The sequence below is a fragment of the Necator americanus genome, chromosome I, assembly GCF_031761385.1.
Source record: "Necator americanus strain Aroian chromosome I, whole genome shotgun sequence".
NCBI classification, from domain to species: domain Eukaryota; kingdom Metazoa; phylum Nematoda; class Chromadorea; order Rhabditida; family Ancylostomatidae; genus Necator; species Necator americanus.
In genome coordinates, this window is record NC_087371.1 from 36,330,225 (window position 1) to 36,353,512 (window position 23,288).

The window sequence follows — 23,288 nt, forward strand, 5'->3', positions numbered from 1 at the left end:
CGTCATATTTCATGTGGGCCACCCTGTATTAGGTGGAAGCGGGCAGATCCACGCTCATATTCGTAATCTATATTTTTATTCATCTTTTATTTTATTTTTTCATTATTTTCTCTATTTTAATTCGTATTCGTAATCTATACTCCCAAACTCTGCATTATCCTAAAAGTTTCCCACAAACTACGTTAATTTCTTGCTGCGCTACCTTTAAACATTCACTATAATACTTGCCACATAAATATATTAATAAACATATTATAAACAGTGAGCGTTTGTAGTGCAGCGGTTAGCGATTCCGCTTCCAGCACGATCGATCGGAGGTTCGAAACCCCCCCGATGCTCACCAAGCCTTCCATCCTTTCGGGGTCGATAAATTCGTACCAGACTTGTCTGGGAGGATAAAAACACTGAATTGACCCGTCGGCTGGCCATCGCGAGTCATTCTATGGGCCAGTAACACGTTCCTAGACCTCAAACGATTCTGGATTGAAGTGAACGTGGTGGCGCGGGTCCCAAGCGGATTGATCAACACCGGAAACTTTATCCTTTATCTTTTTTATTATTAGCAGTACATCAGAATTACGATTATAGCGTAATAAATCACTGATGGCATTGATTCTCTTTTAGGGTCTGACAAAAGGCGCAGAACGTCGAAACGTTAGCTGTTAATATAAAAAAATCGATACCAATCGCGGCTACAGCTAAAGAAAATCAATAAAAACCATATTTATAACATTATATTAAGTCACGATCTTTATTCTCAACTATTAACTCTGTGTGCAACATTTCAACGAACAATTCTTACAGTAACATACAGTACTGCGCTACAGTTTCTCTTCAGCTGCGATCAGTGCTTTCACGCCGTCGTACATTTGCTTCACAGCCTGATACTCAGAAAGACCGAGACGAGCCTGCGATCAAAGACAGACAGACATATATCCATGCGATTTAAATCCAGAATTAATTAATTCATCCAGAATTTAAGAATCCATACCTTATTTGAGATGTCATAAACTCCACCATCAGATTCTGTGTGTTCTCCGTGGATTCCTCGAACTTGAAGGTTTAATTTATCACACATAGCCTAAAATTATTGTATTTTTTCTTATTTTTTATTTTTTATAATTTATTTAGTTATTTTCTTATTCCAATATTAATATTGTATTATTATTATTACTATTATTTACTATATTATATTTTTGCAGTTTATTCACATTTATTTATTTATTCATTTGTTTATTCATATCTATTTATGTATTTATTTATCTATCTGTTTATTCTTATTTATTTATTCACATTTATTTACTTATTTATCTATTGTGATTAAGTAAATAATAGAATAAAATGTAATATAACATCTGTAAAAAAAGCTAGAAAGAAGAATTCTGGCCGAAGATTTAATTTGTCACACATTATGGCCTAAAATTATTGTATTTTTTCTTATTTTTTATTCCCTATCTATTATTTATTTAGTCATTTTTTTATCCGAACATTCCCATTATTTCTAATAATCTAAAGCTATTCGAATTCGTTGCTGATTGAATAAGTCTGTAAAAAAAACGAAAAAGAATTCTGAAAACTCATCTGAAATTCCTTTTTCTTAGCGGTGAGCTTCGGCAGTCTAATATGAACAGAAGCTCGAACTGTTGATCCGAGATTTGTCGGACAAAATGTCAGCCATCCGAGACGTTCATCACGAGAGAACGGGACCACTTTCTCAATGCTCTTAACACCAAATTGACAATAATACAGTATAAATATTATTCAATGCAGGATTTATTGGTAGTCTTCAGGAAATTCAACTAAATATTATGTATTTTTAAAAATACAAAATTTTAAATATTATATATTTAAAAATTCGCGATTCACATCACATCTTTCGACCAGAGAAGAAGAAAAAAGAAATTAATTTCATCAGCACTTTATTTGTGCTAATTTTTCTCGTTTCATACGAAAAGAATTCAAACTCGCTAATTTCGCTTCAAAATTCTGGATTAGGTGGATGAACACGTCATTCTTGTGTTATTCTATTGTTATGTTAATATTCTTGTAGAAAATGTTTGGATAACAAAAAATCACTCGTAATTCTTTTTTGCTCGACGTTTCACTGCCAATTTTCTTTTTTCAGAAGCAAAACTTTTTGTTATTAAATTTATTCGTAATTTAATTTCATAATTTAAATTTCGTTGAATTTTCTAATTTTTAAACTTAATTTTAATTAATATTTCTGTTATATCAGTACCTTTCATTAAAACTACCTTATGAAAGTTATTCTAAAAACATTTATTATTTTTAAAAAAATGTATGTCGTTCCGGATGCAGATTCCCTAAAGTTGACTCCTAAATCAGGAAAAAGCTGATTTTTACTGATTTGATCTGGAGTTACGATAATTTCCACATTTTTTTTTAAATTTACATATCCTAGCTGAATACTATAACACTACAAAAATTAAATACTGTTTTAATGTTCAACTCAATCTCTCCAAAACTAAAAAAAAAATGATAAAAAATAAAACAAAAATAATAACAATAATACAAAAAACAATAATAATAACAATAATAACAAAATAAGTAAAAAAATAAAAATAATCCAAAATAAAAATGCAAAAATAAAAACACAGCACAAGCACTGCGCACTATAAATATAATAATATATATATATATTGAAAAATTCATAACTTCGTTTTATGAAAATCAGGCAAGGAAAAATGATTTTTAATACAAAAAAATGAACTTGTTAGTGGATCTTAAAGCAATTATTTAATTTTTGATTTAAAAAAAAATCAATTTGCCGGTGACTCTTAGAGCAACTATTTGTTGGTAAATATACGTATAACTCACTCTAACTCCTTTAATCAATCGTTCCAGTACTTCACCAACGTTACTTCCTTTTTGCATTGAAATAATTCGCATATGATCCTCTTCATTTACCCAAATTAAGAACGTTTTATCATTGTTGTGATAGATTCCACGACCCTAAAAGTGGAAAAGTGGGGGAAAAGTGGGATTGAAACTACCATTACCGTACAAATACCGTACCTTAGGCCAAAATTTGCACGCGTTCGCCGCTTGGAGATGTCGATCGCCCTCTTTGAAAAGGAAATGATCGGCGATAAGTTTGTTCTGAGTTTCTTTTGTCATTCCATCCAGAGGATAGTATTTCCCTTTCAACTCCTTATCCGTGAACGATTCGAATGCTTTCTTGACCTTGTTTTCCATTTCCAAATAGTTCTCCTTGGATGAACAATAAATAAATAAATGTAAATAGACAAACAAACAAATAAATAGACCAACAAGAACTAACAGATAAATAAATAAATACATAAATAAGTATGAATAAACAAGATAATCTCCACCCATCCAATTACAGGGGAGTAAAAAATCAAAGCTCGTACCTGCGTCAAACAAGGATTGAAAGGATATCCAGCAAGTGATCGGCCACATCTTATACGGGTAGACTGGATGTATTTTCCTTTCGGGTCAAGTGGAGGGAATTCCGCCGTTTTACCTTCTCCTAGGTCAACCGGTGGTTGTTTCTGGTTCGGACCAAATCCATGGTAATCTTCGATGATTTTATCGAAAAGCAGTGAAAAAGTCTGGAACAATACGGATAAAGTACAGCAGAACTGCTTAAACTGCCAATTTTTTTCACCTTGTATGATTCTGCATCCGGAGCGTAAACACCAACTCCTGCGTCCAAGTTATAAACGCCTTTAAACACAAAAGTGAACGTCCTACAGTTATAATTGTGTAAAAATTAATTAATTAATTAAGTAGATTGTTAATTAATTGTTAATTAATTAGTTAATTTTTATTATCCTTAAATACCGGAAAAATTTCCAAAATTTCCAACGTCGGATTCTCCCTAGTAGTATATAACCGGAGTTCAAGAACATTGTTTGCGAAAATCGCAGCGCGAGTGCGAAAAATCCCCTATAAATCCAGAAATTTCCAGTCCAGAGCCTTCACAGCACCAGAATTTACCCAAGAGGGCAGCTCTATGCACCTATAGGATTAATGATATCGCGAAAAAAAAAATCCTCGAGCTAAAACTACCCGAATAGGGAATTCTTCATACCCGTAGTAGTGATGAAATCCGTTTCACGTGATTTTATTTCAGCACCACCATGGATACGAAAAGTTCCCTCGTGAGATGAACTAAAACTTCTGAATAACCCTGATTTCTGGATTTCCAAGGTTTTCATGTCTTTTACATGACCCCTGCAAACCATTCACCACTGGAAATCCAATATTGGAAATTTTCTCCACCTTCTCCACCACTACCTTGAAAAAGAAACTTATTCGAAGTTTAAAAATAGTGATTTAGCGCCAAATTAACTCTGAAGTGACTTAAAAACAAAAAGAACAGTTATTCGCTAAGAAGAGATTATAAACATCAAAGGCTAGAAGTTCTCTATGCTTATCCATAATATTGAAGAAAAATTTCTAAAATGCAAAAATCACTAACCTGAACGAATGCAATCGTATAGAGTGGCTCCCAATTTTGTCTTTTTGTGTTTCAGCTTTTCAACGACGTCTTTAGTGAGGTGCTGAATCAAGGACAATTTCAACATAGCAATGATATCTAATGAGGAAATCATTTAGTTATGAAGTAATTGTTATCCTCAAGAAAAAATCCTACAATGAGAACATTAAAAATTGAGAATAAAGAGGCATATAATTGAAATCAGTCCTACTTCTTCATTCTTCTTCAAATTATTACTGCTTTAAACTACAAGAAAAAAATGAAAATTTAGGATCGCTGCGATTAGATAGGGTTCCCTAACTAGACTTCCCATGTAACGGCCGCAACTGAGAAATGGTTCATGTACACTAGTGAGAAAAACTTAAAGGCATCACCCCACGAATCTGAGGTGGTACGGATTTCAGGTGGAGTATTCATATACGGGATGGGAGACTACGGAGAGGGGGGTGATTCCGTCCATTTCTTCCTAATTACCGTGAAAAACGGCCCGGATGATACGACTTCGGGCGTTCCGGCGCGCTATTTTCCACAAAGAGTTCGATTGGAGCGCACCAGCTTTGTGCACGCGTCGCATTTTCCGGGCCGTTTTTTACGGCAATCAGGAAGAAATGGACGGAATCACCCTCTCTTCATAATATGACGCTGACGAAACAGCTGCTTATCGACGGCGCTTATCATGGATTCAATAAATACTCTGATCGCATAATTTTTATGCTTAAAGGACACTACATACCTCTAACTCTGTTCTATTCTTATCAAGTGCATTTTTTTTCAAAAAAAAAAAACACACACACAAAAGTGCATAAAACTACCTCGCCGTTCCCAATACAATGGAACAGTGCTAATAAAAAGCTACAACAAATACTATAAAGTAAGTTATATGTCTTGCAGGTAGATTAATTTCCATGATTCACTCTCTTTGCATTCGGACTTTCTCATTTTCTGACGTTGAACTCATTATCCAAGAAAAACGATGGGAAACTATTGAAAAAAATACTATTAAAAAAGATCTGCTAAAAAAAAATGCTTCAAAGCTTAGATTAATTTGCTTGTGGTCCGATTGCAGTTCCACTGGATCCGAGTAGTTAACAAATGCAACTTTTCCGGATTTAAAAATGTCGTGTAGATCTAATTGTATGCTTTTTTGGTATAATTACACAATGAATGGCATTACATTTAAAGACATTCAAAGAGCAAAATCAAGGAATTATCTGATTTTAGGAAAGTTACCGTAATTTCAGGATAAAATTTTTCAAATTAAGTTCATCTTCATAAAAAAAACCCTTCTGATACTGTCTTAGGTGTGTACGTTCTCGTACGTATTTGATGTATACTGTACCTTTTTCAACAACGATTTGCACGTTGCACCCTCGGGACCATTGAGCTTCAGGTAAGCATCGTCAATTTTTTGAATCGTAGCCGAATCAACACCGTTACACCAAAAAAATGACTTCGCCTGCAAACATTTTTCGATGAAAACGGGTACAGACTGAAAAAAAAATTGCTCAGTTACCTGTGGACAAACAGAATAGAAAGCTGTAGCTCCACCAACGGCTACAATCAGTCCTCCAATAAGTTTCGGATTACGTGTCCTCAATAAAGTGGCCATCCTAATGATAAGACGAATTATTCGTAGGATTTGTCTTTTTAATAAGGATAACATAGTAGTGGAAGAAGCAAAGAAGGACGTTTGAAACTGATGAAGGTGAATTATAGGTCTCCTTCTCTGAATGATGGGTATAGCGCAGTTTGTAGGTGGTTCGGCCAGCGATTACACGTTCGATGGTTCGAAACCGCACCGAACCAACCAAATCACGGAGTCGATATATTGCTTGGGGACTTGTCTCGGAGATAAGAACATGTCGATTCAATTTATCGACTGGTCTTCGTCATTCATTACCCATTATTCCGCCCATAAACGGCGTTCATAAGTCCAAAACGATTCTGAACCAGCAGTCGAATTGGGTCCCTGGCCCAATCCCAAAAGGATTAATTGAGGCTAGAAACTTTATCCTTAATAATTATTGCTCTATGAAAGCATCTTTCAAATCGTCTCTTGTTTTCCCAAAGATAGGAATCCAAAAATCGTTGGGTACGTAAAAACCTACTTTATTTTTTATTTTATCATTTTATTTTTATTTTATTCTTTATCTTTATTATGGATTACTATGGTCATGTGACCCAAAACAAATTGTATGTCATCGATCATTCTTCAATCCACTTCGTTTTATTTTGTTTCAAACACAAAAGATATAATTGGGTCAAAACAACCTACAGCCATCTTCAGGTCGTTTTCACCCAACCATATCTATTCCTGGATTACGGATACTGGATGATTTTGAGTTCAAATAATCCCGAACATAAGCTATTACATTGGCCCTCAGGTCCTTGTGTGTGTGTGTTTTTTTTTTGAGTGAGAATTTCACGTGAATAATAAAATGTTCTGGTAATGCACTTTATGTTGTTCGATAGAGAATTATGTGCTCTACAAAGTATAGTCGGGTCAAAACGACATGGATCACGAGTGTAGTTACGGTGCATTTGCGTAGGCTCTCGAAACGGCGCTGTGCAGACAGCGGTTGGGACCGAAGTGGGACTGTAGCAACCTGCAGCGATGGATGGTTTAAGTAAGGATTTCACCACGCTCCTAGCCGCTACTTTTTTCTGGATAACTCCAAGGTTTTGGAATTGGATTCCACTAGCAATAATCGTGTTGCTTATTTAAAGGCATTACCCCACGAATCTGGAGTGGTACGGATCTCCGGTGGAATATTCGTATACGGGGTCGTAGATTATGGAGAAAAGGGTGATTCCGTCCATTTCTTCCTAACTGCCGTAAAAAACGGCCCGAAAGACACTGCTTCGGGCGTTCCGGCGCGCTATTTTCACAAGGAGTTCGATTGGAGCGCGCCAGCCGTGTGCACATGCCGCATCTTCCGTTCCGTTTTTCACGGCAATTAGGAAGAATTGGGCGGAATCACCCACCTCTCCATAATCTACGGTCCCGTATACGAATACTCCACCAGAAATCCGTGGAAACCACCTCAGATTCGTGGGGTGATGCCTTTAAACGATTCATAAACGACAAAATTTCCTCGAAGACCTCAAAAACATGCAAAGGACGCCACGCTCAGTTAGATGAGGAGGTTAATCCAATAAAATCCCAAAGATGAACAGTTCTACCGCTCAACAATAAACAAAATAATAAAGGACTCAACTTAGGTGAGCATTAGCTCTAATGGATAACTTCAAATGAAGGTCCAAATGATAGGAGAGGAAAAACGACACAGCGCAAATGATTCATTCATCACGAGCGAAGAGATGTGATGAACGAGTGAATCGTTGTTGATGTTATGGAAAGATCACATCAGTAACGTTCGCAATGCGCGCACTCTTTTCCCAGTGAAACATTCGAAATGAAAAAAAAAACAAACAAACAACAAGGCATGGGATTTCTAATGGATTCACTGTTGTTCTGATGTTGTTCAAACGTGAACGAGAAAGGAGAAATGCTGATTAGTCAGCAATTTATGGAGTTTTTTTTTTCTCTTAAAAAAAAGTTAGTTTAAAAAAAGCGAACCATGCTTCTCACATCACTGAGAGCATTTATCGACCAGTTGGTACCTCTATACAAAGATTTTTTAGTGTTCAAGTTTATTATATGACTGGGAATGGATTTAATGGATTTCCTTCCTCGTATCGATCGACGCGTGCGCATGCTGAAACCGATAAATTCTGCTTTGTTGTTTGTTCTTTGTGTTTTGTGCCCTTGTACAGCACAAAGAACAGTCAAATTAAGCAGGATTTGTTCATATAGGAAAATCCTTTCATAAAACACATATCATTCCTGAGAAATGAAGAGAAATCAAGCTCTAAGGGATGAAATTTGGTTGAGAACTACAGGATCATATAAGAAAGGATAAGGAGCAAATTGATTGACGTGGATCAATCCATCTGAGGCGCATCAACGCGTATTCAAATTCAATTCAGCATCATAGAGCCTAACGAACATAGAACTGCCCTTTTCAAGCCATTAAAGTCGAAGTATGTCATAAAAACAAAGATAGAGGCTAATACTAGGAAAAAAAGATATATAGTTACCCACATTCTTAGACGATTCACTTATAGATCAACGATCCTTGATTCTTTCGTCTTCGACAAGTCTGGGACCCATTCATCAGCTCCGAATTAATGGTAGAGTCGGATGAAAATGATCCGATGATCCGTTTAGTTGCTGTAAGTTTGTAAGCTGCTGCGCTCGAAGCGGTGCGGTGGAGCGTAGCGGGTACGATCTAGGAGTCACCCATGTAAGCATTATTCATCGCTGCAGATCGCGATGGTCCCAACGCGATCCTCGCGGGTAGCATCTCCGCGCTGCTTCCAACGCAGCAGCTTACGTAACTGCACCGAGCTTCATGTCGTTTTGACCCGACTATAGCTTTGGCAGAGGTAAGGAGATTTCAAACTATGGAAAGAGAAGGAGTAGCGCGACAGAGGAGTATCGCGACGCAACAACAACCTCCAGCCACTTAACCACACCTACCCTATTCAAGAATAAAATATAACAATAAAAACACTAAAAATTCGGGACCAGGCGTATTAATGGCGTTTTCATAAGTTTCTAAGGGTTTCGTTGTTGAATGGGTTTTGCAGAAGCATAACATAGAACTCACCCTTTTGATGATCTAAGAGATGTGACCGCTTGGCTGCGGCTATTCTCCAAATGATCGATCCTCTGTGCTGGTCGGAGTTGATCGTGTTTTGAACTGTATATGCGCAATCAAATCAATAATGTATTCTCTTGACCGACACGTGTAAGCGTCCTCTTCCAGCAATCATTCATGATCATTTCTTTAACACGTTCTCAAACTCCTATAAATCATATAGTTTTGTTGGTAGTTACTATCATAGGTTGTATTTGTACTGTTACTTTACTGTATACTGTATTTATACTGTTTTAATTAAAAAATCCTCACTACATTCTCATATGGGCTAGAAATGTTCACGAACGACCACACTTCTCCATTTAATCATTGTTTTAAAACTTACTATGGCTACCACTGATTTAGATAAAATCTGGACCTGTACCTCATTCTAAAGCACCAATAACTTATTTTACGGAAAACTGTCATAATTTTGATTTAATGCGCGAAAAGGGTATTGGTGGTACATTTATGCATAAGTTTCCGCATTCCCCAAGAAAAACCAAGACTTGTGCTTGACATAATGACAAGTTTAACTCTGGTTAACGCCAGCACAGACATTGTGGGACACAACAACTTATAGCATATTTTAACATTTATTTCTGATTGCTCGTACCGTAATACATTCGAACAAAACAAAAAGAAATAAATGTTATTTTCATGACCTACATAACAACTGAACATAAAAAATTGGTTCAACCTAACAATTTGAATTCCTTAACAACTAGCACTATTCATATTAACAATAAAAAAACTGTACAATAAGTCTATAAGTCTACTCCGGTCGTAGTCGTGCGAACCCACTTAGTATCCTTTTTTGATCAGCAGACAAATGACACCTTAATCAGGATTCATCGGATTTCACAAATAACAATTCATAAAATCAAATTCGATGTGTTCATACGGATACCTATCCTCTATCCGTTGCACTAGACCTTCCAGTTTGTTTCGTGGCATGTTGACGCTCATAATTTCTAGGCACGTGGCAGCTCTGAAAATCCCAGGGATGGTGTGTTTCGGTTTATTTCTAGAGTAGATAAGGATAAATATTACTTGTATGGGTCACGCTCCCGGAGGGCGTCTTCGAATAATTCAAACATTGCTGAATTTCTGGCATGTCCTTAAACAAAAAAATTACTCGTGGTTGAACAACATAATAGAGAAACTGTACAAACCAGCATTTAGAACGGTTGCCGCCTCCCCCTCCGAATTCTCAGGGTCCAGAAGCATTTCGAGAAGTTCGTAAGCTCTCTGAGAGTCACCTATTCGATTGAGCAGCGCTGCACATTCAGCAATCTAGTATTCGAGAATTTCGGAGAGTACACAAGTTAAATGGAGGTGAAATGTGATCTTATAATAAACTAACCATACTCGGTGACAATTTCAATTGCAGTCTTCTTTGTCTTTCATCCGTAAAACGACTGAATTCCACCCAAATATCAACCAAGCGACGAATAAGATTAGCATATTCTTCCCGATGTTCTATGGAAAGAGCCTACAAACAAAATAGTATCCACAGTTCAAGAAACCAGGCAAAAGAAAACCAAAATTGATACTTGATAATGAGTATTGGCTAGAAGATCCCTGAAAGTTTGACCGATCCGAACGTCCACCATTTGTCGAGCGCATATACCATCCTCAATCAAACGAACGAGGAATGGCCAGCGGGGAGACTGCTGGAAAATAGTAAACAATGGCGTTGATAAACTACTCTATATTCTTGGAGCAAACTCCTCTAAACAATTGTAGAAAAGGCGAAAAAGGTTAGGAAACCTCCACAAGGCAAATAATTGATGTCTTTGGATGTACGCAAATCCAGAACAAACTGAACAACACCGAATACCTTCAGCTTTTCGGATACAGCCAAAGTCAGTTGCCTAGATACTCCAACGAGTCGTGGGACCAGCTCCTTATATTTCTTCTCAATTTCCTCCATCGAAACCGTTCGTTCAATAAAAAGGAGCAGATATCTGTTGTAGAATCTACAAAAAATCTTTTGGTCCACTATTTAATCATCTACACTTCAAGCACAAAAACACTCACATTCCCTCAGCTGTAAGAGCAGGCATTTTTACGTTGTTAGCAGCACTTTCGTACAGTTTTACTAGTCGTTCAGCAATCTCGAGATTTCCAGCTCTAAAATACTTCAAAATAAAAATTAAGAAACGTACTCAGAACTAATAGTTACATGAACAATATTAGAGCTGGTAACTTAGAAAAGAAAGAGATCTTCATAGTGTTACAAAGCAATCATGTTGGATGAAGGGAAAGTGATAAGAAAACACGCACTGATGAGCAACTCCCATAGCATCCAGGAAGAACAAGTGATCCTTTACGGATAAAATGTCAAGTGGCGCACGATGTTCTAGATCCGTCAACATTTCAGAAAGCCATGATACTGCTACTGTCTAAAAGCATGCTGTTTATCATTTGTTGTTCACAGGTATAGATGGGAAAGAATGGCAACGAAGAAAGAATTCATTGCACAGAAGATCTTATACTTCCTATAAACACAAATCCAAAAAAAAATTAGTGGCGATTCTCTTTCACTTTCATCTATATTCTAAGGGTTTCAGAGAGAGATTGAAGAAGATTTCTTCATTTTTGGTGGTTAAAAAGCACCCAACAAAATTTCAACTCTAATCTGATGCTTTTTTCAGCAGACGTAGCCCTAAAAGATCCCCTATGTCATTATCAATGTATGAAAAAGAAGGACGTTACGACAAAAATCAAAACAAAATAGTAATTAGAGCAAAATTGCAAGAAAAAATACAAAAGTATGGAAGCTAACCAAGGCTGTATCACGCTTCTCCTCTCCATGTTTATCATCGCCCAGCCGTGACGTTTCAGAGATACTATTCAAGATTATGTGGTACGAATGGAGAGAAGGAACTGCTCCCACCGCTTTCATTTCTCCAATAACTTTCTCGAAAGCTGATAGGCGTTCTGACAAGTTATTTATCTAAACAAATTTCTTCCTAAGTAAATATTAAAAGAGAATAATAATATGGCCATTACCAACCTTTTTAGATGCATCCAGCAAAGAATTCCATGTGCTTATTGTTGGCTTCACTTTTTTCTCGGCCATTTCTTTCATCAACGACTGTGCTTCTTTCCAGTGTGAGACAGATATTAATGTGTCGTATGCCTCTTGGCATGGAGTACCCGAGGACGACAATTCCTGAAATTTTATTATGAAAAGAAGAAGTACGTTGTACTTGTAAACTACTGCGAATCTACCTTGAACAGCTCTCGCGCTCTAGTTAAGCTCTCTGGAGTTGCGAACCTGTAATTTTTGGGATCAATTAGAGAAAATTAGGGTTTCCTTTCAAAAAAAAAAGCTTCGATACAATAAGGTGAAGGAAAAACCGTAAGACTTCTACGCAGTTATTATTTAAATATGATATTTCCTTAATCCGATTGTACGCGAACTACTAAAAGGTTAAAATACTTCAATTAATAATACACCCATTCTGCAACCAAGACACTTAGTGGTCGTAACATATATATTTGTCCGGATAACGCGTTCGAAAGTCAGAGTAGGACAGCGACGAATGCGCATTCCGATTAAAACGGGATTACTAATCGTGCACCATGGGCTAAGCGGTTCGAACGTGTGCGTGGTGAGACCACAAAACCGTGCCCTCGAGTTGAAACCTTAAACTATTTGCGATGCAGTGATAAATTTTCAGTCGTTTGTGACCGGTTCGAAGCAGCGTCAAATAAGCGTTTGCAAAATAGTACACCAGAAGAAAAGAACGAAAGAAAAGCGAAAGTGTGAATGAATGAATGAATGAATGGATATGAATGTGGGCAAAGGCATTTCAAACCATTTTAGCTTCTGCGCTCGTTTCAAGGTGACTAATAAAATTCCCTAGTGCTCAGGAAATAGGAAAACGAAAAATGTGAAGCTCCAAAATGAGTAATACGTACTTAACTAAACCAGCTATCATTGCAGAGGTTGTCTCAGGAGTGTGCGGCAACACCTCGTACAAGAGGTCAGCTAAACCACCCTGAAATTCAGTGAGATTTGAGAAGAAAGTTGACATGGATAAAGATGAGAATTTGCTTAATACACAACCTGCGTCCAAGTGTTCGGGTCATTTTCACCGAATGTACGCATTCCATGCCATTCTTCCCACTCAGAGAAAGGAACATTCTTTCCGTTGTAGTAAGTGAGGAGTTGGAAAAGTTCCAGCTAAATTTCTTGCAGTAACACTAGCACTTCCATTATGAGCGGAAGTGAAAATGTTAAAAATCACGGAAAGGAAGTCAAACAAGGCAAACCTGCGTTTTCTCCGACACTTCAATGTTCTCTCCTCTCATTCGTTCGTACAATATTACTGCATCCTGCACTTCACGCTTTTCAATCATCGAAAGTAGGTTCGCCTCAGTAGGGTCAACCTATGAATGGATCGTTAGTATTGTATAATCGAAATATTTGCAAGTTTTGAACCTTTAATGGATCAGAGGGTTTTTGAGGACGGAAGGCAGGGAGGTAAGGTTCATCTCGATCGAATGCAAACAAAGTTGGCCACTCTTCTGCTAATTGACGAGCAGCACGCTTTCCCATCTCCTGAAAATAGTGATGGGATCACAAAAATGTATAGCATAAAGACCCAAGCTTACCTTGGCCATGTAATAGTTCCTCTTTGTGGCCGCTGTGCTAGGAATCATTGCAGGGTCATCTATGAAGGCAAAATGTGGTGCAGTGGTATCAACTCCAACAGTTTCTGACAGGGCATGGAGTAAGTCGGTTGGCCCTCGCTAAAGCAAATTAGAATTGAACAAGCAAATAAATCAATGAAAACAGATAGAATAGCCGTGATCGCTTCTTTCAGTTCCTTAGAACTGGAAGCTGAACGACTTATAAATTCCTTCCGCGAAATTTTTCAGACAAAAGTCTTCCTAGCAGTGAAAAGTAACATATTACTTGTGGTTAGAGGTACGCGTTACGTGAGTAGTGGAATGGTTTTGAGCTCATCACAAAATAGTTCTTCACAGCATTTTACTAAAGTGTGAAAAAGGGTATGTGACCTGGGCTCATGGAACGATAACCGCTTCGCTCGCTTTAAAATCTTTTAGAGAGAACAAAAATGCTGAGCTACAGAAGATAGAAAAAAAGGAAAATAATAGACAATCACCACGGCATTTTAGGACTTCCGTAGCGTTTAGGGTAGGATTCGCTTTATTACCTCTCAGAATCCTTTCAACCCCCATCAAGCTTTCTCTTAAATGTCAGTTCCGATGCAGGTAAGCTCACAATTTCGAAAAAAATCGAAAATAAACTTTGATACTAATTCTGGTCAGGATACACTTTTCTGCTAGAGTGATTTCTTGATTTTATTTCTGCACGTAACTACCAAAGGTTAAGAGTAACCAGGAATTTGAATGAAATCATATGCGGAAAAGGACTCGAGCGCACCATTCTGAGTGAAAAAAAGACGCTACCATGAGGTTTTTGAACAAATGTTATAGGGAAAGGACTTGAGTGCGTCCTTTTGAGGCAAAACGCTGGTATGACACGGAATTAATCGTATTAATCTTTCATAACTATCCAAAGTGCCCGCAACAACGCACATTTTCACCGAAAAAAGGAGGGAATATTGAGTAATAAGAATCAATCTTCCATAAAAATGTACTGGGAACGGACAACCGCAAAGCGTAGTAATAAAACAAATGAAAGTAGAAAGAAATAGAAGAAAAACGAGAAGTAAAAACGCAAGAAGATGAACAATGAGAAAACTGACCTTAATTGCAGGTGGAATCGTAACATTCGGAAGCTTCCTCTCAGTGACTGATTCGGCAGAAAATGTCCGAAACAGAACCGGAACAATTCCAGACCTCGTCCGCAACATCAAAAGAAGTCCTGACACTACGGCGAGCACAGCTAAAAGAAGGCGCAATGCTCACATCCGCAATTACGACTTCTTTAAGTTCCCGAACTCGTTTGAAAATCACTCATACATTTGGCATTACATAAAGTTCTTGTTTTATTGTTTGGATCTTAGGATCAGTCTGCTTTCTCGCCAGGACTCACGTCTGGATTATACGGCTCTGGTTGTGATTTACTACTGTGATCAAAAAGTAGTGAGACTTTTCAAATAGAACAAAAACGGCATATTATTCTTCAAAATTTATTTCATCCTGGTCAGAGTCCTCCCCTACGGCAACATTAGATTTATGCCTTCTTTCAATCCTCGAAACATTTGTTACACTCGATTTCTCCTGGCTTTGAGCGCCTTCTTTGATACCGCTCTTACCTCCTCAAATCGAGTCAAAACGATGGCTACGAAGTGGCTTTTTTGAGTTTCGGTGGGACCCTTGCTAGCATCACTCGTCGCTGCTGTTCGCAATCGCCGTCCCATGTCGACGCTGCTTCAGCGCAGTAGCTTACGCAACTGCAGCGAGTTTCGTCTCATTTTGATCCGACCATAGAACACATTTACGAATATAGTGAACAGATTTGTCAGGATAAGTGAGACTAATCAGTCAACGTGACGATGCAACTCTTGACACTCATGGCGTTCTCTGATTTAAAGGCATCACCCCACGAATTTGAGGTGGTGCGGATTCCAGGTGGTTTATGCCTTTACTGAGTCGTAGATTGAAGGGTGATTCCGTTCATTTCTTCTTAATTGCCTTAAAAAAACGGCCAGGCGATACTGCTTCCAGCGTTCATGCGCGCTGTTTTCTACATCAAGATCGATTGGAGCGCGCCATGCATGCACCGCATCGTCCGGGCCGTTTTTACGGCAATTAGGAAGAAATGGGCGGATTCACCCTCCTCTCCATGATCTACGATCCCGTGCACCAATACTCCACCTGAAGTCCGTACCACCTCAGATTCGGGGGGTGGGGTGATACCTTTAAGGTTAACGCTTAGATGTTAGGGCCCCGACTGCACCAGCAATCTACTTCCAATAACTATCTATCGATTGATCACCTCCTGAACTATCTCCTCTTGAAATGCTTTTCTGTTCTTTAAATTTGAAAGATATTTGTCATTTAGTCGAGAATTTCAACAATATGCAGCGTCTTTGACAAGAAACAGAGCGCCGTTAGCATTACATTCACAAATATAGCAGAACTGGAGCAAAAATTTCAAATTGGATATAACAATTTAACGAATTACGACCCAAAAGAGTGAAAAGCACGCATTTGCGAAGCGTTTTAGCTTTCCCGCCCGAACCAGGCTTCTCGTGCTCCAGCAACACCCATCATCTCCCGCCCGATCCAGGCGCAGCGCTGCTCGCCCGCGTAACCCCATACGGTGGTATATATAGCGGGATTCGCGCAGTAGCTTGCGTAAAGTCGCTTTAACCCGACTATGCTGCGCAAATTTTATGTAAGTAGATTTGATTATTAGCAAAGTGGTCGTCATATTTGTCATTGTTGTTCTTTTTTTTCGATCCAGATGTGGTGCAACCTGTCGATTTTGTTAAAATCAAAAACGTATATTTTCAGGAATGTCTTCTTCGGACGAAGATGAAACAGGAAGACGTTCAAGGAGGTCGCAACGAGCTCGAAAATCCCAGCGTCCAAGACTGTCGCAAAAGTCCGGAGTATCGCAAAGAACTACAAATTCACAGCAAGCCACTGTAATTCAAGTGAACGAAGATGTGGATATGGAGGAGGGTACTTCCGGTCAACAAATGGAGGTGGTTTATAAGCCTGTAAATCCTGAATTAATTAACATAACTAGCTGTCAAACTTAAATTAACATAACAAGTTGCTGTGTTGTCAAATTCTTTTTCTTCGATAAATTCTTCGATAATCTCATTAGGAGTCTTCTGTGTCATGCGATTAATTTTGTAGTTTTCTAGCTTGGTTCTCAAACAAGCGGAGTATTGAAGGTTCGATATCTTGCTCGTCATCTCCTCCACGCATCGGCAAATGTGAGAGACTTGTATGCTTACTAGAGGACTGTAATTTATAACTACTATTGCTTGAACATATTATTTTGTAAATTTTTTTGAGGAGAAAGACGGTGCCCTCAAGGATGCTTTAGCTCAGAAGATGCATATGCTTCCCAGAAGAGAACACTGCCATACTTTGCGTGAGGCAAGCTCTGTGTTACAACGGGTTTTCGGATGCAAGGTACCAATAAGTTACTATTATGCTCTGGTTTTGTTTTCTTTTTGATAGAATTGTGTTTTTAGGTAATTCATCGGAACAACCAGTCCCATCTAGTTCGAATGGAACGTGTTGAAACAAACTATCCTGAGGATACCATGGTAGTAGCTATATTCCATTACTTAAAACATTAAACTTTACACTGAAAGCCGTGGTCTTTCAGGGTCAAGCGAAAAGAGGATTGCTTTCCGCTATTCTCATGTTCATTTTTGTGTCAAAAAGCAAGAAGTCCAATGTGAATTGTATCACGGAAGCTGTGCTGGAGAATTTTTTGGTGTGTGATTCGAAGCAGATTCCACTAGAGGATATTTTCTATTCAAATAATAAAGTAATTTCTAGAGTTGTCTCGGTCTTTGCTATGATTCACCTGATCCCGTTTTTGGTGATATTAAGAAGCTCATTTCTCCTTCGCATACTGCTGAGTTTATTCACGGAGGTGTGTTTAGAAGTTAGATTGTACGATATACGTCTGTTTACGTGTAATAGACAATCGAAATCTCATCTGTATTTTGAAAATGTTAAGATATTACAGTCGAATTAATGTTTTTTTTTAAATATCGCTAGAGGATATCATGACTCGAAGGTGAGAGCGCAGGAATTTCCAGTTTGAACATTTGGATTCATTTTTTGCTTACGGCCTCAGAAAGAGACTAACCTATTTTTATCCCTATGGCGCATTTAGTTCCTGTCTTCACAACTACAGCTTCATTCGGATGTAACACGTTATTTTAAATTAAAATGCATTCATTTGCGTTCAATGATGTATGTATATGCGCATCCATTAATGTTTGTTGCAGAGAACAAGTATTGCGGGATTAATTAACTTTTTTCTTGAAGACGTTGCGGGGAAAATGTCGTTTGGGGGGCCACTCGGTGGCGCTCTTATTTCCCGAAACGCTAATTTACTTTTTTTCTCTCTTGGTAACTTAAGTCTACATGTCATAAATACTCTAAGACTAATGCGTAGGCCTTAGGGCCCCGATTGATTTGATTTTTTGCCTCGAGAAATAGGGGCGCCACCGAGTGTCCCACCTAACGACACTTTACCCGACGTTGAATAATATCGGTGTGAAATGGATCAACTCAGTTGATGATAGAAGTAGAACATCGTAGTAAGACGTAAGTCGTGCAAGACAAATATTTCCTTTTAATTATCAAAGAAAGGGATTGGTAATAGATTGATACTTGAAGCTGAGCGGTAGATTGGAGGAAAACATCCAGTTCGTTTGAATGGGCCAGTTAATAAAAAAATACTTATTGATTACTTACTTACTTTACTTATTTACTTGTTGAATTCAATCTCAGTTACATCCTCATCATGAAAAGTCTGGTTCCTTTCCTTGGTCGTCGATCGATTTTTTGGTTGGTCATCGATCGTAAAGGCTAGCATGAAACTGTAAGTAATGGTGAGATGAAGGCCATTACTTCTTTAGAACCGTGACTTAGTGCTCTATTTGATACATTCTCTACAAATTCAACTGTTTTGTGCTTTTCAGGATACATTTCGTTTGCGAAGTCATCAGATCGTTTTGAAACTCAGGTGTTCACGTACGACTGGGGTCCACGGGCGTTTCTTATCTGCGAGCCGAAGGTTAGTTTCTTAGGCAGAACGCTTTTTTTTTCAAGGAACATTGTGTTTTTCAATGAACTTCGCATTTTCTTTCAGGAAATTTTGAAATCATTTTGCAAAATCCTAAAGGACCCTGATGTCGACATGTGGACTGATCAGCAAGAAACAGTCAAACTCATGGAGGAGGAGAAGAAACAGAGCGTTGTGAAATCTGAGCAGTATATGCAAGGGGAGAAATCGTAAATCTACGGATTATTCTATTAATTTCTTTATTTTTTTGGAAACTTTAAATATATTGTCAGAAGTCAGGTCCTTCCTAACTCTTTTCTTCAATTTGATGTGTTTCTGTTTCTACGGCCGGGGACCAATCTGCAATCATTTGCAATTAGGTCCAGTACTTGAAAGACTTTTCTGCTTTTTTTTCAAAGAAGGGCAAAGTTCGATGTCCGATAATGGAAATGAGTGGTAAGTGAGTAACTGTTCTCTACAAGCGACTTAAACCATCAATGTTTCTTAAAATGGTCGATTTCTATGACATTTGCATGTACCGGGGTAAAGACGCGGGTTTTGTTATCTTTCTCTTATTTCGGAGCCTTTTTCGCATGCTGGAATTATATGTTTTACTTCATATTTGTGTTCGTTACGTATAAAATGTAATCATCACTTTTTTCTTGAATTTGATTTAAGTTTGTTAGCTAGATTTCTTCGAAAACGAAAGGTATTGGAGCCAAAATTATGGAAAAAGGAAATAATTTCACAGGAAAATACAATAGAAGTCTTCGCTGCTATGATTGCCCCAGCAACTAACCTCCAAGAATCAAAGGAAGTAGAAGAACAGTCGCATCGAGTTATGAGCTGAAAACGTGTTGACGAGGTTAGACCCAGCGACGCTTCTACTTTTTATCTGTTTCTTTACTGCTATCTGCTACCTTCTTTACCTGCTTTGGGGGCACTACACTGACTTTTGAAATATAAGAGTTATTTCCGCCGTACCCTGTCGCTTTCATACGATCCTCATAATAACATAACATATCCAATAAACCTGTGTGCGCTGATATCTCGAAATATTTTATTCACATGCTACATCCAATCTTGCTTCTGGAATCTTGTGGTGCACCACAAGACGTCGTAGATGATTGCCATCCTCGAAATTCCTCCTCATATTGTACATTATAGTAACATTTTCAATGTCGCCTCATTTTGCTGATATTTTCCAACGTCATGTGCACCACTTCAGACGTCTGAAGATGTACGTTTCGTATGAAAGCAAACATTGTAGAATCAATAAAAACTTTACCTTACGAGTGCCTCCAATGTCTCTAGTATGTGCTCTCTGATCCACTAACGCTTTCCATAAGGCATCCGAGATCAAGTTTGCGTGGTAGTGACAACCAAGATACCTGGAGCAGTTTCGGTTCTCTTGTTATTATGAGCTTCAAGTAGTACAGTCGGGTCAAAACTACATGGAGCGCAGTGCAGTTACGTAAGCGCCTACGCTCGAAGGAGTATGGTGGAGCGTAGCGGTAAGGATTGAGGGGCACCTTTGCTAGCACCATACATCGCTGCATTTCGCGAAGGTCCCATCTTGATCCCAATCGCTCGCTAGCTACGCCGCTCCGAGTTCTTACTCAACTACCGAAAAAAGTGGCCTCGTTTTGACCCAAGTACAGAAAAAATAGCCATGACGATGAGCTCATGACCAATAATGGGCAGTACCTGAGCATATCAACGCTAGCTCTAATGAATGCCGTTGGATTAGCGAGATCTTTCCCAGCCAAAGATGTCCCAGTGTTTCGAGTTCCCTGCAACAGTAACCTTAATCTTGAGACAAACGCACAGAGCTTAAAGTATCCCTGTTCAGTTGTCATTGAACTGAGTCATGGCTAAAGCGTAGCATATCACGAAATTGATTGAGGATCTGTTTGCATATAAATATGCTAGGAGTGTAGTTCACGAGTATAAAATTGAACATGCTCGGTTTCCAGTTTAGTCGAGAGAGACAGCATACGAAACAGTCTTGTGTGATCTCGTCTCCCTAACAATGCTACTTATTATGAGCTAGAACACGGGCGGCCACACCATTGTGGACGCTTTGCCATGGGTGTACTATCCGTAATAAATTGCATCGTTGGGGAGATTAGATCACGCAAAGCCCTTTCACACGTCTTTCTCCGGACTCTTACAGGGAATTGGTCATGCTCGTGAACTACGCCCACACTCGTATCTATTCGTGCAGAGATCCCAGTAACTTGGTAATGCTGCATTTGATACCTAGTGTTTGAATGACCAACGTGAGGTGTAGGTGCAAAAATCGACAACTATCTTTGTCAATCGATTCTTTTGCTTTACTATAAACCGAGCATCACTACGTACCGTCTCAAAAACTGCATATTTCTCGCCGATGTTCATTCCGGAAACCAAGCCAGGACCTCCAACCAAACCACACGCAATGTTTGAGATGATATTTCCGTAGAGGTTAGGCATCACCATCACGTCAAATTGTTGAGGTTTGGATACCTGAACTGAAGAGACTTCAAATAGTCACTATCCTTTTTTTCTGAGTTAACTGTCCCAGTGTTCTTTTTTCTAATCAATTGCAAGGTCAAGCTTTATCGGGTCGCTTAGCAATGATTTATGAAAAGAGCAAAGAAAGGAAATATGTGAGTAATATGAGGAGGAAATAGTCTTTTCCTGAGTGTGAGGTTAATCTCCTTCCCTAACTGAGTGGTCTAGATCACTTTTTTCTACATCGTCACAGTCCGGTAGTAGTTCCTCGATGTCGTAATGCAGAGATATGGAAATGAGGATATTGAAGCATTGGCAGAAAGCGAAAGAACGCGTGAGGATTGGCAGCGGTATTGCCGGGATTTACAACTAGCGCTCTTTTTAGAATGACACTTACGACTTAGAGCGTAATATGGTTAAAACGGCATGAAACTCTATGTAGTTTCGTAAAGTGGAGCTGGCAGTTGGGATCGAATTGAGACCATCACAAACTGCAGCGATGAATGGTGCCAGCAAAGGTCCAACCTCGGTCCCATCCTTTGGCTTCACTGGACGGTTTCGAGTGCATCCGTTTACGTAACTGCACCGAGCTTCACGTCAACTTGAGCCGACAATAGCTTTGATAATTCGTTTCAGATGAAAGCGTGCTTTTCCAGCCTTCCGACCTTATTCAATAAATGCAAAGCATGGCTGTTTTGATTTCGAAAATCTTACCAGTTGCATGCAGGCGTTGTCGACTATCATTGCTTCGAATTCAATCTGAGGATACTCAGCCTTTGCCATATCTTTTACCACCTGAATTGATTTTTTTTTGCAAAAATAAACTAGCAAGCTCAATGGGTAACATCTACCTGTAGGAAGAGCCCATCGCCAAGTTTCTGGATATTAGCCTTATGTACAGCGGTGACCTTCTTTCGCTTGTTAATTGAAGCGTATTCAAGCGCCATGCGTGCGATTCTCTGGATGCATGGTTGAGTGACTATCTGAATTTGTCACACGTTTATTAATTACCTTTTAGATTATTATCACTGTTCATAGTTCACCTTGATACTCTCCACAATTCCTGGAAGAGTCTCATGTTCCAGGCCCGAGTACTCGCCTTCGGTGTTCTCTCGGATCAAAACGATGTCAATATCCTGGAAAATGCAAACGCTCTTCGGATGTTCAAAAAACAATTCGAGAAAGGAAAGAAATAGAAGGAAAGCAAACAAGAAGAAGAGAAAAAAAAGGAAAATAAGACAAGTGAAAGATTTGTGGTCCCGGAAGACGGAGATACTTGCCTTGTGCCTTGTTGGTATGGTTGGAATAGTGACGCAGTGCAGAATGTTCGCATACAGATCGAGTCTGGAGCGAAGTTCCACATTTCTTGACTTGAAGTCGGGATGATCATGCTTTGTCTCAATATTACCCTGAAGTTCAGGCTCTCTCTCTCTCTTTGGATAGAACAAACATCATTGCTTCGCTCTAAAACATACCTTAATAGCAACACCATTTCTTTGTATAGCCATTATTGCAATATCCATATCTCCTTCCACTAATTCAGAATTAACCTGGACGGTTTCGAAGTTTATCGGAGCCTATAATTGCAATGCAATCCATAGATATCGATTATGGTGGTCATACATAAGATCAGTTCTGTTGCATACATGACTATGTTTGAATATGGCCTGGATATGCTGCATCATTTCCGGTCCAATACCGTCTCCAGGTAGTGCGACTACGGTATGACGACCACCGTACTTCGCTTGTGTTTGCTGAGATGAACGTATGTATTTGTTCGGATTTTAATCACATTACAGTATTCGCTTACCCTAGGTCCGGGGATTTTATGTGTTCTTATGGCCGATGGTATCTCAACGGCTTGTGCCGACGAGCCTAGCATCGGAGAAGT

At 38.7% G+C, this 23,288-nt stretch overlaps 3 protein-coding genes across 7 annotated transcripts; 1 reads left to right on the top strand and 2 right to left on the bottom strand.

Annotated features, from left to right (window-relative positions):
• Window positions 1-821: 821 nt before the first annotated feature.
• RB195_007964 (uncharacterized protein) lies at window positions 822-15,554 on the bottom strand (the record flags this gene model as incomplete). 3 transcript variants are annotated; one of them, XM_064181886.1, is made up of 31 exons in its annotated part: window positions 822-908; window positions 992-1,081; window positions 1,630-1,722; window positions 2,839-2,973; window positions 3,037-3,231; window positions 3,393-3,593; window positions 3,650-3,708; window positions 4,466-4,547; window positions 5,823-5,939; window positions 5,997-6,093; window positions 9,157-9,249; window positions 9,987-10,025; window positions 10,097-10,177; window positions 10,240-10,306; window positions 10,362-10,482; window positions 10,553-10,681; window positions 10,743-10,862; window positions 11,030-11,168; window positions 11,230-11,322; window positions 11,476-11,594; window positions 11,978-12,148; window positions 12,209-12,367; window positions 12,427-12,472; window positions 13,120-13,199; window positions 13,268-13,384; window positions 13,474-13,590; window positions 13,643-13,762; window positions 13,816-13,953; window positions 14,937-15,076; window positions 15,450-15,452; window positions 15,509-15,554. In XM_064181886.1, the coding sequence occupies 31 exons, from the start codon at window positions 15,552-15,554 to the stop codon at window positions 822-824; spliced, it is 3,294 nt and encodes a 1,097-aa protein (XP_064038638.1). The 3 variants fall into 3 exon arrangements, with proteins under 3 accessions (XP_064038638.1, XP_064038639.1, XP_064038640.1); XM_064181885.1 differs by lacking the exons at window positions 822-908; window positions 992-1,081; window positions 1,630-1,722; ... (8 more) ...; window positions 15,450-15,452; window positions 15,509-15,554 and having other exon boundaries at window positions 9,962-10,025; window positions 14,937-15,044; XM_064181884.1 differs by lacking the exons at window positions 9,157-9,249; window positions 9,987-10,025; window positions 10,097-10,177; ... (16 more) ...; window positions 15,450-15,452; window positions 15,509-15,554 and having other exon boundaries at window positions 1,642-1,722; window positions 5,997-6,092.
• A 1,101-nt stretch (window positions 15,555-16,655) lies between these two features.
• Window positions 16,656-19,135, top strand: RB195_007965 (uncharacterized protein; the record flags this gene model as incomplete). Of its 2 annotated transcripts, none has more annotated exons than XM_064181887.1 (8): window positions 16,656-16,847; window positions 17,013-17,084; window positions 17,167-17,286; window positions 17,349-17,423; window positions 17,486-17,596; window positions 17,662-17,758; window positions 18,819-18,913; window positions 18,989-19,135. In XM_064181887.1, 8 exons carry the CDS (start codon window positions 16,656-16,658, stop codon window positions 19,133-19,135), a joined length of 909 nt encoding a protein of 302 aa, XP_064038641.1. The 2 variants fall into 2 exon arrangements, with proteins under 2 accessions (XP_064038641.1, XP_064038642.1); XM_064181888.1 differs by having other exon boundaries at window positions 16,815-16,847.
• Window positions 19,136-20,076: 941 nt separating this feature from the next.
• Window positions 20,077-23,279, bottom strand: RB195_007966 (uncharacterized protein; the record flags this gene model as incomplete). 2 transcript variants are annotated; one of them, XM_064181890.1, is made up of 11 exons in its annotated part: window positions 20,077-20,133; window positions 20,190-20,292; window positions 20,609-20,694; window positions 21,266-21,409; window positions 22,112-22,192; window positions 22,249-22,380; window positions 22,441-22,533; window positions 22,678-22,806; window positions 22,873-22,974; window positions 23,044-23,151; window positions 23,208-23,279. In XM_064181890.1, 11 exons carry the CDS (start codon window positions 23,277-23,279, stop codon window positions 20,077-20,079), a joined length of 1,107 nt encoding a protein of 368 aa, XP_064038644.1. The 2 variants fall into 2 exon arrangements, with proteins under 2 accessions (XP_064038644.1, XP_064038643.1); XM_064181889.1 differs by lacking the exon at window positions 22,678-22,806.
• Between the last annotated feature and the right edge of the window lie 9 nt (window positions 23,280-23,288).